A 13,320-nucleotide genomic window follows, 5' to 3' on the forward strand; every position below is an offset into this window, starting at 1 on the left:
CTCAAAACCATACTGGACTGGGACCTTTTAATGTACAAATAGCCTCCTATAGACTCAGTAAGCCGTGAGTTAACATCATATTCCAGATCAGTTTCTATCCAAAATCACTGTAGTAAGTTTCAGCCCTCTCCGTTATCAAGAAAACTTCTGTCCATCGTGACTTGTCCTTTTGGAATTGCAAATAACTAATATTTCATTTAAGTACATTTTGGGTTTTTAGTAGTAGTAGTAAAATAGCTTATTTATGTATGGGTGAAGTAACTTTCTATGGGCTTTATTTGGAAACCTAGTCAGACTTTATTATGTTGATTTTATGGAAAAATGCATTTTACATTCCAATCAAGTGACTCAAAAATACTGCTCAGTTGAACCATGTGAAATTCTGATACTCAACCTTTTTTGACATATGAGAATGAGTTTCATTTGGTTCAACCTAAATGTTTTAAAATTAATCTCATGACAAGTTGGAGATTACCTAAACATTCATTTCTTCACTTCGTATTTCACACATGCATATATTCGGCAAGATGCTAAGCTTCTACTTGAAGGCTGTTGGGTATGGTTCTCCTATGTAAACAGTAAATCACGGGGTTTTGAAGAAAGTTTGTATAGAATTTTTGTTTCAATTAATGAGAGATACAACAGACACAAGGATTCTGAAATTGTTTATTTTTGTGCATTTATACTAGGATGAAAATGCAGATTTATTTCTCCTTTTTTAATCCCTAAGCTATCTATCCAGTCTGATTGGAAGATTGGTTTTGATAACAGTAATAACTAACATGCATTGAGTACATATTACATGCTAGGTACTGTGCTAACCCTTTAACTACTTCATGAGCAAAGTACTCTTTATTGTCCCTATTTACAGAAGACGAAATGAAAGCTGAAGTAACTTGCCCAAGATCACACAGCTGTAAATGGCAGAGTCAAGTTAGAATCACTGTCATTTCTACTCTTGTGTCCACTATTTACCACAAGCATATTTTTTAACTGCAAAGAGGCACTCGTGCTGAGAGATTATGACTCATTTCAGGTATTACATATTTAGGTGATGATTATCATTAGTGGATCCAGGCCCATTCACATATGAAACAGATTGTACTATTAGGAGACATCATCATAAGACAGTAGACTCACGCAGGGGTGTTCAACCTTTTGGCGTCTCTGCACCACGCTGGAAGAAGAAGAGTCATTTTGGGCCACACATTAAATACCATTGCAACACGCAGTCACAACTAAATCTCATAATTTTTTTAGAGACTTTATTTAATTTTGAGGGAGAGGGGAAGGGAGGGAGAGAAACATTGTTTGAGGGATACATCATGCCTCCAACTGGGGGCCTGGCCCACAACCCAGGCATGTGTCCTGACTGGGAATCAAACCAGCGACCCTTCGTTTTCCAGGCTGGTACTCAATCCACTGACCCACACCAGCCAGGCCAAAATCCCATAATGTTTTAAGTAAATTTACGATTTTGTGTTGGGCCACGTTCACAGCCATCCGGGGCCACATGCTGGCCACAAATTAGACACCCCCGGTAGAGGATCAAGTACCAAAATGAGTCTTATAGACGCAAGTGCTGTAGGAGTTCTATAAGAGTCAAAAGCAAAGAAGAAGTGTGCTTTTTTTCATATTTAACTACCAGAAGAACATTGACATTAATGGTGTCTTCCGGTCATAATTGGATGCACAGCCTTGTGGACCAAATGAAAAGTTTATTATAAAAAGGAATGTGGAAAAATCCTGGATATATGATAATAATGTCCAAGAGGGAGTTATGAACTGAAGTCTAATTCTGGGCAGCCCTCAGATGTGCAGGAGGGACATTAGATATCCATGACTGGCCTCTCTGAATCCCAGAACTATATGGAGGAATGGGACTTGAAGGATTAGTCATTAGATATTCAGAAGAGAGGAGATTCACAGCTTACCCAAATTTCATGACCGGAATAATGATGGAAACAAAAATAAAAGGATTTGTTATGGTAGAAGGGAAGATGGGCCTGGGGTTTAGACATACTGAATTTAAGGCAAAGGTAGACTGTCTACAGAAAACTAGTGTTTTGGGGGTTTTTTTTTTTTCCTTATCTCAGCTGTGGTTGACCGGGGTCAAGCTTTTATTCATCTACTTGTTATTTTTACAGATGGCCCTTTTGAATTTTTTCTTCCCTGAAGAAAAGTCATACTCTGAAGCAGAAAGTAGGCGTGTTCGCCGGAATAAAAGAAGCAAAAGCAGTGAAGGAGCAGATGGTAAGTCTCCTTGAGTGATGCTTTATCGTGTGTCAGTTAACGAGCATACCTTCTGAGAAGGAACTTCTCCAGTGTGCTCCACCATCTCATATGTTGTCCACAGACCCAAGGCCACAGCAGAAGGCTTTTCCACACTAGCCTACCCATCAGTCATTTGACATAAAATGGATGGTGCAGAATCCTCTCTCCTGCTTCAGTCCTTTCTCAGTATATCTAAGAACCATGGTAGCATTTGTATCTCTCAAGATCACTGTACAAAAGGACCTCATCTTTCCTGGGGACGTGGCATATCTACTAAGGCCACGAAGAGGATTCAGTACTGTACTTGGTATTGACATAGTGTTGTGCCATGCTCGCGCTGGCGTGGTATGTGAATTCCAACGATAATCATGTCAATGTTGGTATGTGCTGCCATGCTCAAATATGAACTTGACCTTCTAGAACTCACAACTTCCTTGAGGGCATGAATTTCTCTTTGCATAACCCCAGAATCTAGACTAGTATCTGGCAAATTGTTGGTGTTTTGGGTTTTTTTTAAGATTTTATTTATTTATGTTTAGATAGAGGGCAAGTAAAGGAGAAAGAGAGGGAGAGGAACATTAATGTGTGGTTGTCTCTCTCATACACGCTACTGGATACCTGGCCTGCAACCCAGGCATGTGCCCTGATTGGGAATCGAACCAGCAACCCTTTATTTGTAGGCCCACACTCAATCCACTGAGGTGCACCAGCCAGGGCTTTTGGTGTTTATTCTGTAAGTTAATGATGTTTGTTCCTCCTTCAGCTAGGTTATGATATACCCTGAAAACAGTCCCTATTCAGAGTAAAATAGACTTAACTAGTAATGCATTTCGTGGAGCCTAACAAAATGCTGAGTGAGCTCCTGCGCTGGACCTTTGAATCGCTCTATTCCAGTGTTACTGTGTCAGTTGACAGGACACTGCCTCTTTGGCACAGCCATTAGGAGAAGACATGGCTCTAGGCTGTGGCAACACCGTCTGGATTCAGAGACAGCATGCGCTGGCTACCTCTGCCAAAGATATATGTCTGGGCTTTACAAAGCACTCGGACTTTATAAAGATGAAAATGAGTTATTAAAGCTGACCTTTGTCAATGTGAGTAAGGGCCCATGATGACAGCACTTGTAGGAGGCATGTGCTAGTAAAGACATGGGGCCAGGACTTTGTCGTTAGAGGCCAGAAGGAGAGAACTAGATGAAGTCTGACAAAAGAGCTCAGAACAAGGATTCTGTGATTAAAAAGAGAAAGAGTCAAAGAAATGAGTTAGGTAGGGTGTTCCAGTCAATGGAGGTGGCAGCAGCTTGAGCCCGTGAATGGAGAACTGGTCTAGTGGGGCCACTCACTAGAATAGACACTTTGCATACAATGCATGGCCAAGTTTCAGCCTAGGAGATGGGGTCCGTGACGTAAAAGCACCTGTTATTTGCATACTGCTTGCAGCCAGTTTCCAGGAAGTGTCCCGAAGGCTATGTGGAAACTGAGAACTGGCAGTCATGGTCCCTCTCCTCTCCCCATTACCTCACCCTTTGGTCTTGCGTGTAGGTCTTGCCACCAACCCTCCCCTGGAGGCTGCTCCCAGTACCAAGAAATCTTTCATATTCCCTAACTGCTAAGGAGGATAATAGAGAGATGATATGAGCAATGCGGCAGAGGCTTCCCTTCCTCCCCAAGTAGAAAGTCTAGTAGTTTCTAAGTTTCCTCTTTCCTTGGACTCCCAATTTTCCTCTTCCACTTTCCTAAACCACTTTATCTTGATGTGGCTGCCACCATCGTTGCTACCGATCTTTCATGCAGTGTTTATTCTGTTTTGGTACAAAATGGTATGCTTCTACTGGAGTCCACAGCCTCTGACACTAGTTTTTAGCACTTCTTATCTAATGTCTTCATGATCTGATGGTGTAGTCACTCAACTATGGTCGATCTGCGCCAGTCACAGATGTTTTTTGTCAAACTGGGAGGAATCCAAGAGCCACTTAGAGAGTTGTGAGTATGGAATGTCTGTGAGTCCTGGCATTTGATTACATTTCCAGCTGTCCACCCGGTATCCTATCCAACCCTTTCTTTCTTTTCTTTTTTTTTTTAACATTGATAGAATTTATTTTTTATTTAAGATATATTTTATTTATTTGTAGAGAGACAGGAAGGATGGGAGAAATATCAGTGTGTGGTTGCGAGAGAAACAGTGCGTGGTTGCCTCTCACGTGCCCCCAACTGGGGACCTGGCCCGCAACCCAGGCATGTGCCCTGACTGGGAATGGAACCGGTAACCCTTTGGTGCGCAGACCGGCACTCAGTCCACTGAGCCACACCAGCCAGGCCCCGACCATTTCTTCAGATGCGGATTCTCCAATGAGTTAAAGGGTGACAAGCTCATCCGAGTCTCCTTTCCTTTTGAACCATCTCTGTTACTCTGCTGAGTGAAAGTATGCTTTATTTATTCGAAGCACTTATCAAATATTTACTGAGGAAATACTTTATAATACTAGAATGGAAACGCCATGAGGACATTGGCATATGTCTGTTGTGTTTACTTTTATCTCCCCATTGCCTTGAAAAGGACCTGACACACAGAAAACCCTCAATAAATATTTCTTATTACCTTCAAAGAGCTTAAGTTCCAGTATAAAGAGGCAGGCAATGAAGAAAATTAGCTGTAAGTGTCGTGGAGAAAAAGATAGCAGGGCAAGAGGGAGAGAAAACGGTGGGGTGTGTGATATTGTGGTCACATAAGGTCCGTGTAACCAGGGACTAATTGAGAGGAAACCAGAATGAAATGAAGGTGTGAGCCATGCAAACAGTCGGGGATGCGTGGGCATAGGAGGAGATAAGAAACAGTAAATATAAATGTTCTGAAGCAGAAGAATGCTTGGCATATTCTAGAAAGATCAGTATTCCTGGGAGCAGAGCGAACAAGAGGGAGAGGGAAGGAGATGGTATCAGAGAGCAAAGTTCAATCTAGAATCGTGTAGGGCAAGGTAAGGACTCCGACTTTCACAACACCTGAGAGGAGCAACCATTGGAAGATTTTGAGTATAGCAGTGACCCAGTTTGACTTACGTTTTGACAAAATCCTTCTGGCTGCTGTATTTATAATAGCTGCAGGGAGAAGGACAAAAGCAGGAAGACCTGTTCGGGGAGTGTATGGAAAATTTAGGCAAGAGCCCTGGCTGGTGTGGTTCAGTGGATTGAGTGCATACCTGCAAACCAAAGGGTCTCTGGTTCGATTCCCAGTCAGGGCACATGCCTGGGTTGTGGGCCAAGTCCCCAGTGAGGGGCATGTGTGAGGCAACCACACCTTGATGTTTCTCTCCCTTTCTTTCTCCCTCCTTTCCCCTCTCCTAAAAATAAATAAATAAAATCTTTTTTAAAAATTGAGACAAGACATGATGCTGCATTAGACCAAGATGGAGCCATAGGGATGATAAGTGGTCAGATTCGGGAGAAATTTTCAAGGAATAGCTGAAAGGATTTTTGATTTCATTAGATAAGGGTTATGAGTGACAGAGAAGAGCCAAGGAGAACCCCCAAGTTTTGGACATAAGGGCATTGCCATTTCTGAGGTGGAAAAAACAGGGTAAAGGGACATAGAGAAGGAATCAAGAATTCAATTAGGCATGCCAAGTTTGAGGGGCCTGTTACATATACACATGCATGTACAGGCATGTGTATATGTTAAAGAGGCAGCCAGATGTGTAAGTCTACACCGCATATCATTATGTCTCAAGACAACAAGTTGGTTCTGTTTTCCAAAAGTAAACAACTTCTCATTGAAGAAGTGAGTCCATTTATAAACCATGTGAACAGAGGAAGAGGTAGGACGGATGATATAAATCAGAGTGGAGTGAATTCAGGCCAAAAATAAAAACAATCCTGTGTTGATTCTAAATGTACAAGTTACTTGTAACAGAAATTTAGCTAACCGGCTCAGATTTGCTTCATAAGCATCAAACAAGAAGAAAATTTCCCTTGAATATTTAAGAACATGACAGAGATTTCAGGAAAAAAACATCCTTCTAAGGTCAAAAATGGACATAAGTTTAAAAGAGCAGGAAAAATCCATTCTGGCTCCTTGTATAATTTTTTGATCCTTTACTACCCTTTAATTTCACTTCAGTTCTGAAAATTTTTTTTGGTTATATAACGAAGCCTTGGCACACCGGAAGAAGTGTAAAGATGAGTAAGTCCCTCAGAGAAGCTAAATGAAGGGGCACATATGTTTATAGGCAACAGGTAAAAATGAAGCAAAGGCAATCAGACATTTGGTACACGAATGAACAAACGAGTGTGCGGTGGGGCTCTAGATTTTTTTATATGGGAAGTATAGATACTATATTTGATGATCTTCACTAATCCATGTGGGAGACATTTTTTTTTTTACAAAATGGTTCATTCACACTGAGGAAATGCAAGGGATGTTGTAGTGATCCTTGGGAGCGTGCATATTTATTTCAGAGAGAAAGGAAGGGAGGGAGAGAAACATCAATGTTTGGTTGCCCCTTGAACACCCCCATCTTGGGACCTGGCCCACAACCCAGGCACATGCCCCAACTGGGAATCGGGCCATCAACCTTTTGGATAATAGGCCAGTGCTCAATGCATTGAGCCACACCAGCCAGGGTATATCCAATCTTTCTGACTCACTATTCAAGAAAGGATTTCCTCGTTTGCATTACCCAATAAATGAAGTCGTTGACTAGGAAGCCGGCATCCCAAACACAGGGGTAGTTCCCCTCCAATGTAAATCTTGGTACTTTATAACTTTCAACTCTTACAAAATAAATGAAGTGTTTTTCTTTACTATATCTTTGCCTTCAATTCACTGTTCCTGTTTTGAGTTGTCCAAAAGTCTTGAATACAGGTTTTAAGCTCATTTTTGCCAATTATATGCTAATTATATCGTTCTGCAAGGAAAGCATGATCCCTCCATTGTAAGTACTGTGAGTCACAATAGTACCAGAAATCTCTGCCAGGATTTCCTGCTGAGGCCCATCCTTGTGATATGTCTCTGAGGTAATAACAGCTCTAGGTAGCTTCCGTGGTCATCTCTTGCAGGACGCTCCAGAAATCTGCACAACTTCATTTTCTAGTTAGAATGAAATAAGGAATATAAGCAGATGGTCATGAAGTCTTTGAATCAGAGAACATGAATGTAATATTCCCGTGGAGATAATTTCCATATATTAAAAATATTATTGTAAAGCCATTTGTTCTCTTCCTGTGGGAGCATTTTCAGGAATCAATCAAAATATTAATAAGTTTCCACGCCCACCCTCTCCCCATGTTTCTGTCTTAGTAAGGTGATAAAAATAAAAGTGCAGCATGGCGCAGTAGAAAAGGTACGAGATTAAGTCACAATTCTGAATCCCATCATGAAATCACTGCCACGGTACCAGTCACGTGGCCTTGGAGGACAACATCCCTCTGAGCCTCACTCTCCTCGGCTGTAAAATGGAGATAATGAGCAGTGCTTACCTCATGCCTTTGTAGTAATGATCAAAAGTATTCATGTATACAAAAATGCTTCAGAAATTATTAACTGCAAATTCTATATGAAAATATAGCTTTAAACGGCATTTTGGAGTCTTGGACAAGCTAGGACAGTTTAGCTTACCTAATGTCTTATTTGATGCAAAACTACTTTCCACAGTGTTTTGCTCTGGGCACCCAGGGCGTTAGTTTCCATGACCAGCTAGGACCTTGGAGGACTCTACCTCTGAAATCAACGACCTTGTCAGGTCTACATACATGGTGAACTCTCAAAAACCTTGTATTTTTGTCTTGTGAACAAGCCCCTGAGACTCTTATCAGCACTCAAAATGATTTTCATCTCTCTCATTTGATAGTAACATAGTGTTGGTTTATGACAAGCCATAAATATATTTCTCTGGAAAATGAACTTAATAGCATGGTCTCCCAGGCATTTCATTATTTTTTGGATAACCATTATAATTCGTGTAAAGATACTGTCGCCCTCACTGGTGTAGCTCAGTGGATTGAGCACCAAAAGGTCATGGGCTCTGTTTCCCAGTCAGGGCACAGGCCTGGGTTGCAAGCCAGGTCTCCAGTGGGATGGGGTGGGGGGTGAGAGGCAACCAACTGATGTATCTCTTTCACATCAATGCTTCTCTCCCTCTCTTTCTCCTTCCTTTCTCATTTATCTAAAACTAAATAAAATCTTTAAAGAAAAAAGAAATATAAAACTGGAATATTTAATTAAATATAAAACTGCCTAAATTAAATAAATAAAATCTATTTTTTTAAAAAGGGTAACTCTTTTTCATCCAAGTCATTCTGTTTTTATACTCCCCGATGTTCTCCAAGGGCCATAGGAAGAAGATCCCAAGCGCAATCTACCACCTTTCCTCATCACAAGTGACCTCCGCTGTCCAGGTTGCCTGGCTGGCTGGCTGTGTGTCCCTTTTTGTCAGTATGTCTTCTTTTAGTTATCTCTACTTTTAGTCAGATCAAAAAAGTTAGGTGGTTTTTTTTTTTTGCTGGTATCGCACAAATAAAATTGGAATATATCCTTTGTTCTTTTTTTCTTAAAAATCATGATAAAGACGGCCTACCTGCCATTAAATTGGTACAGAAGAACATGAAAGGCTATCGCCTCAAAGAAATAGAATTTCTGCCTATACACATGTTACCTACAATTCACAAGTATTCTCATTCTAGCATTGCTCATATTTTTTATAAGATTTTATTTTTATTTTTAGAGAGAGGGGAAGGAAAGGAGAAAAAAGGAGAAAAACATCAGGGTGTGGTTGCCTCTTGCGCCCCCAACCAGGGACCTGGCCCGCAACCCAGGTATTTGCCCTGACTGGGAATTGAACCAGAGACCCTTTGGTTTGCAGGCCAGTGCTCAATCCACTGAGCCACACCAGCCAAGGCATGCCCTTATATTTATTGCTTATCAGTGAGCCATCACTTTGCTATATTATCAGAGGTAGCATCCTCCCTAGTCCCTGCTTGTCATGGGAACCAATGCCCTCGGTGCCCAGAGCAAAACACTCTGGAAAGTAGCTTTACATCAAATAAGACATCATTTAATCTAAAATGTGTTAGTTTGCTCTTACTCCAAAATGTCCTTTAAAGCTATGTTTCCATTGATGGAGCCGCAGTAAATGATCTAAATAGGCTTTTACCCCTGATGTGACACTGGTTAACAAGCATTTTTAGAATACCAACTACTAAGACAGTGTACCATGCTCTGTGGCCAGCATAGCTACAAACTCCTGCCCACAGTACCTAAGTCCTAAAGTGAACTAGGTTTAGTGGTCTGTTACAGATTAGGCTACTTAAAAATGTTTAAATTGTGAAAATATCTACTCATATAACTAACCTAAGGAGTACAGAATCATATACCATATTTTGCTGTGTATAGTGTACACTTTTTGTTCAAATATTTGAGGGGAAAATAAGGATGCGCATTATACATAGGTATAATGTATAATGCGCAAGGTATAATGTATAATGCGCACAAAACCATGGGTGTGCATTATACATTACTGCACGTGATAGATGGCAAAATGTGGTAAATTAAAATGTGAGCATACCCACCTGCCACTATAAGAATGGTATAAAGGTACAATGTCTTTGAAGAATATCTTTCTTGCTTACAGGTCACTGGCAAACTTGACTTGAGGTTCTTCCAAAAGTACTTCCAATCTATCTCCCTCTCATGGATTCCTTCTAGTGATTTGTTTCTCAATATCAGGAAAAGTGATAAACTGGAAGCCAGGAAATGGTTTTCTAGTCCCAGCTCTGCCATTCTTGAGTTATACTAGATCTGTGACCTTGCACAAGTCTTTACTTAACTTTATTTCTCTGCTCATAGTTCTTTCTGAAGGTTAGACTAGAATCAGTGATTCTCAACTCAGGTGTAAGAAGATTCCACATCATCTCAGGAGTTTTTCTAAGGTACATACACCCCTGGAAATCCTGAGCTCCGCACACCATGGAGAAATGTATAGTGAGGTCCTACTATCATTGAGTAGATTGTATGATTTCCATCAGATCTATAAGGGTAAGGAACAGATGTTGGAACTACTAGAATAGATGGTCTGATTCTTTCCTTCCGATTCTGTTGTCATTTGCTCATAACTATTCCTGATTTCTATAATATAATTATAGCTAGGGTACTTTTAGCCAAGTACATGATGTCTAGATGATTAAATACTCAGGGTTTCAGCTTGGATGGTCAAATGAGCGTTTTCATTAATGTCCATGAAGAGGCTCAACGAGAATTAAGAGCATGCATATATCTTCAAGAAGGGAAGGCTAAGAAGGTTAATGTCTTGGCCAAGTGGTGAACTGCCAAGCTCCCTTTTGTATGGCTTCTCAAAATACCATAGGCAGATGTCAGTGTGTGGGCAGACAGCTCCTGTTGGCTCTTTAGTGTATTATTGATGCAACCCTCCCTTATTGTACATTCTGCGTCTAGACCTGCAGGGTCTCTTCTGGCTCACAGGTGAGGAACTACTACGGCTGCTTTTTTTCCATTCATCCACTTAATAAATGTTTATGCGGTACCAATTAGTTGTTGAATAAATGGCTATTGGTCACTGTTCAGAAATCTCGGGATAGTGGTGAATAAGATTAAGTCCCTACCCTCATTAAACTCACACTTTATTTACCATAGTATAGAAAGTGGTATAGCCCTGGCTGGTGTGGCTCCTATGACTGAGCACCAGCCTGCGAACCAAAAGGTCACTGGTTCAAATCCCAGTGAAGGCACATGCCTGGGTTGCAGGCCAGGTCCCTGGTTGGGGTTGCTTGAGAGGCACCCACACATGGAATGTTTTTCTCTCTTTATCCCTCCCTACCCCTCTCTCTAAAAATAAATAAAATATTTAAAAATAAGAAGAAGAAAATTGAATGTTTGAGGTTATAGTGAGGAAAGAGCTTTTTTAACATGTACCTGTACTACTAATTTAAATTCTAATTTAAAATACATAAAATTCTTATAATAGGCAATTTTCCCCCCATCACCCAAATGCATTAGTAAGAATTTTATATTGTGAAAACATCATATCAAAAGATGGGAAAGCCATATACATCTGGAAACAATATAAATTATTTTTCCCAGCTTTATTGAGGGGTAACTATACATATTTAAAGTATACAAAGTGATATTTGTATATACATATACATCATGAAACAATTTCTATCCAGCTAATTAACATTTCTATCACCTGACATACTTATTTTCGTGGTGAGACCACTTTCTTAAAAAGTTTCAACTATAGTATAGGGTATTATTGACTAGTATTATTAGCTATGCATTAGATCTTCAGAACTTACTCATGTTGCATGTACTCGTCTATACCCACAAGTAGGATTGCTGGATTATAACGCATTTCTCATTTTACATTTTGAGGAACCTCCATTCTGTTCTCTATAGTGGCTGGAGCGATTTACATTCCCTTTTCTAGTCTTTCTAGTAACAACCATCCTAATAGGTGCAAGGTGAGCTCTCATTGAGGTTTTGATTTGTGTTTCCTGAAAATTAGTGATGTTGAGCATTTCTCATAGATTTGATGTCTACTTGCATGTCTACTTTGGAAACTGTCTAATCAGGTCTTTTTTTTTTTTGGTTAGGTGAGGAGTATTCCATTGTGTAAATGTCCCCTAGTTTTTTACCCTTTGCAATACCGTGGATATACCTGGAGACTGTAATGCTAAGTGAAATAAGCCAGGTGGTGAAAGACAAATACCGTATAATCTCACTTATATGTGGAATCTAATGAACAAACTGAACAAAGAAAATTGGGCCAGACTCATAAATGGAGAGCAGGATGACTTCTAGTTGGGGGGGATTAGGGGATAGAGGATTTGAACCAAAAGGAAAAAGGACTCATGGACATACCAACAGTGTGCTGATTGCTGTGGGTAGGGGGATGTAAGGGTACTAAACAGTAATGGAAAATATAGAATAAAGATAAAAATTTTAAAGACAGGTCATTTATTCATTTATTCTTTCATTTATTTTTGCTATTGAGTTTGAATTCCTCACATATTAACTCCTTATCAGATACATGGTTTGCAGATATTTTCTCCCATTTCGTAAACTCTGTCTTTACTCTTTTATTTCCTTTGCTGTGCAGAAGCTCTTAAGTTTGATGCAGTCCCATTAGTCTATTTTTACTTTTGTTGCCTGTGCTTTTGAGGTCATATGCAGAAAAATTATTGCGGAGACCAATGTGAAAAAGCTTTCTCCCTATATTTTCTTTCCTACTTTTTCAATTTCAGTTCTATGTTTAAGTCTTTAATCCAGTTTCAGTTGATTTTTGTATATGCTGTCAGATAAGGGTCCAATTTCATTCTTGTACATGAGGAAATTCGATTTTTTCAACACAAAAGCGTATCCGTTCAACATTGCGCATTCTTGGCACCCTGATTGAAGATCAGTAGCCCTTAAATGCATAGATTCGTTTCCGGGCTGTTTATTCTGGTCCATTGCTCTATGTCTTTTATTGTGCCCGCACAATACTGCTTTGACTACTGTTCCTTGGGATGGGGGCAGGAAGAGACACATCAAATTGTTGTTATACTTATTTATACATTCATTTGTTGATTTTTGTATTTGCCCTGACCAGGGACTGAACCCACAAACTTGGTATATCAGGACAGCGTAACCAACTGAGCTACCCAGCCAGGGGTGTAATGTGTTTTTAAATCTGATAATATAATTCTTCCAATTTTGTTCTTTCTCCTTGCAGTTGGTGGGTTATTTCAGGACTTTTTTGGTTCCAAATGAGTTTTAGGATTGTTTCTTCTTTCTCTATGGAAAATGCCCATTGGAACTTCTATAGACATTGCATTGAATCTATACATGGCTTTGGGTAATATGGACATTTTAATGATATCAATCCAAGGGCACAGGATATCTTTCCATTTTTTTGTGGCTTTGTCAATTTCTTTCATCAGTGTTCAGGGTGGTAATTTTTTCCAGTGCTTTTCTGTATCTATTGAGATGATCATATTATTTTTATCTTTCATTTTATTAATGTGTTACACCCTTTATGGATATTGATCCTACTCTAGT

At 39.9% G+C, this 13,320-nt stretch overlaps 1 protein-coding gene across 4 annotated transcripts in view; it reads left to right on the plus strand.

Annotated features, from left to right (window-relative positions):
• EDA (ectodysplasin A) overlaps window positions 1–13,320 on the plus strand; it is a 298,860-nt gene that overhangs the window by 222,773 nt on the left and 62,767 nt on the right. For all 4 annotated transcript variants that reach the window (XM_024555231.3, XM_024555232.3, XM_045191296.2 and 1 more), the window contains exon 2: window positions 2,148–2,253. In XM_024555231.3, coding sequence (XP_024410999.2) covers window positions 2,148–2,253 — 106 coding nt within the window. The remainder of the gene's footprint in view (window positions 1–2,147; window positions 2,254–13,320) is intronic.

Source organism: Desmodus rotundus, chromosome X, assembly GCF_022682495.2.
Source record: "Desmodus rotundus isolate HL8 chromosome X, HLdesRot8A.1, whole genome shotgun sequence".
NCBI classification, from domain to species: Eukaryota; Metazoa; Chordata; class Mammalia; order Chiroptera; family Phyllostomidae; genus Desmodus; species Desmodus rotundus.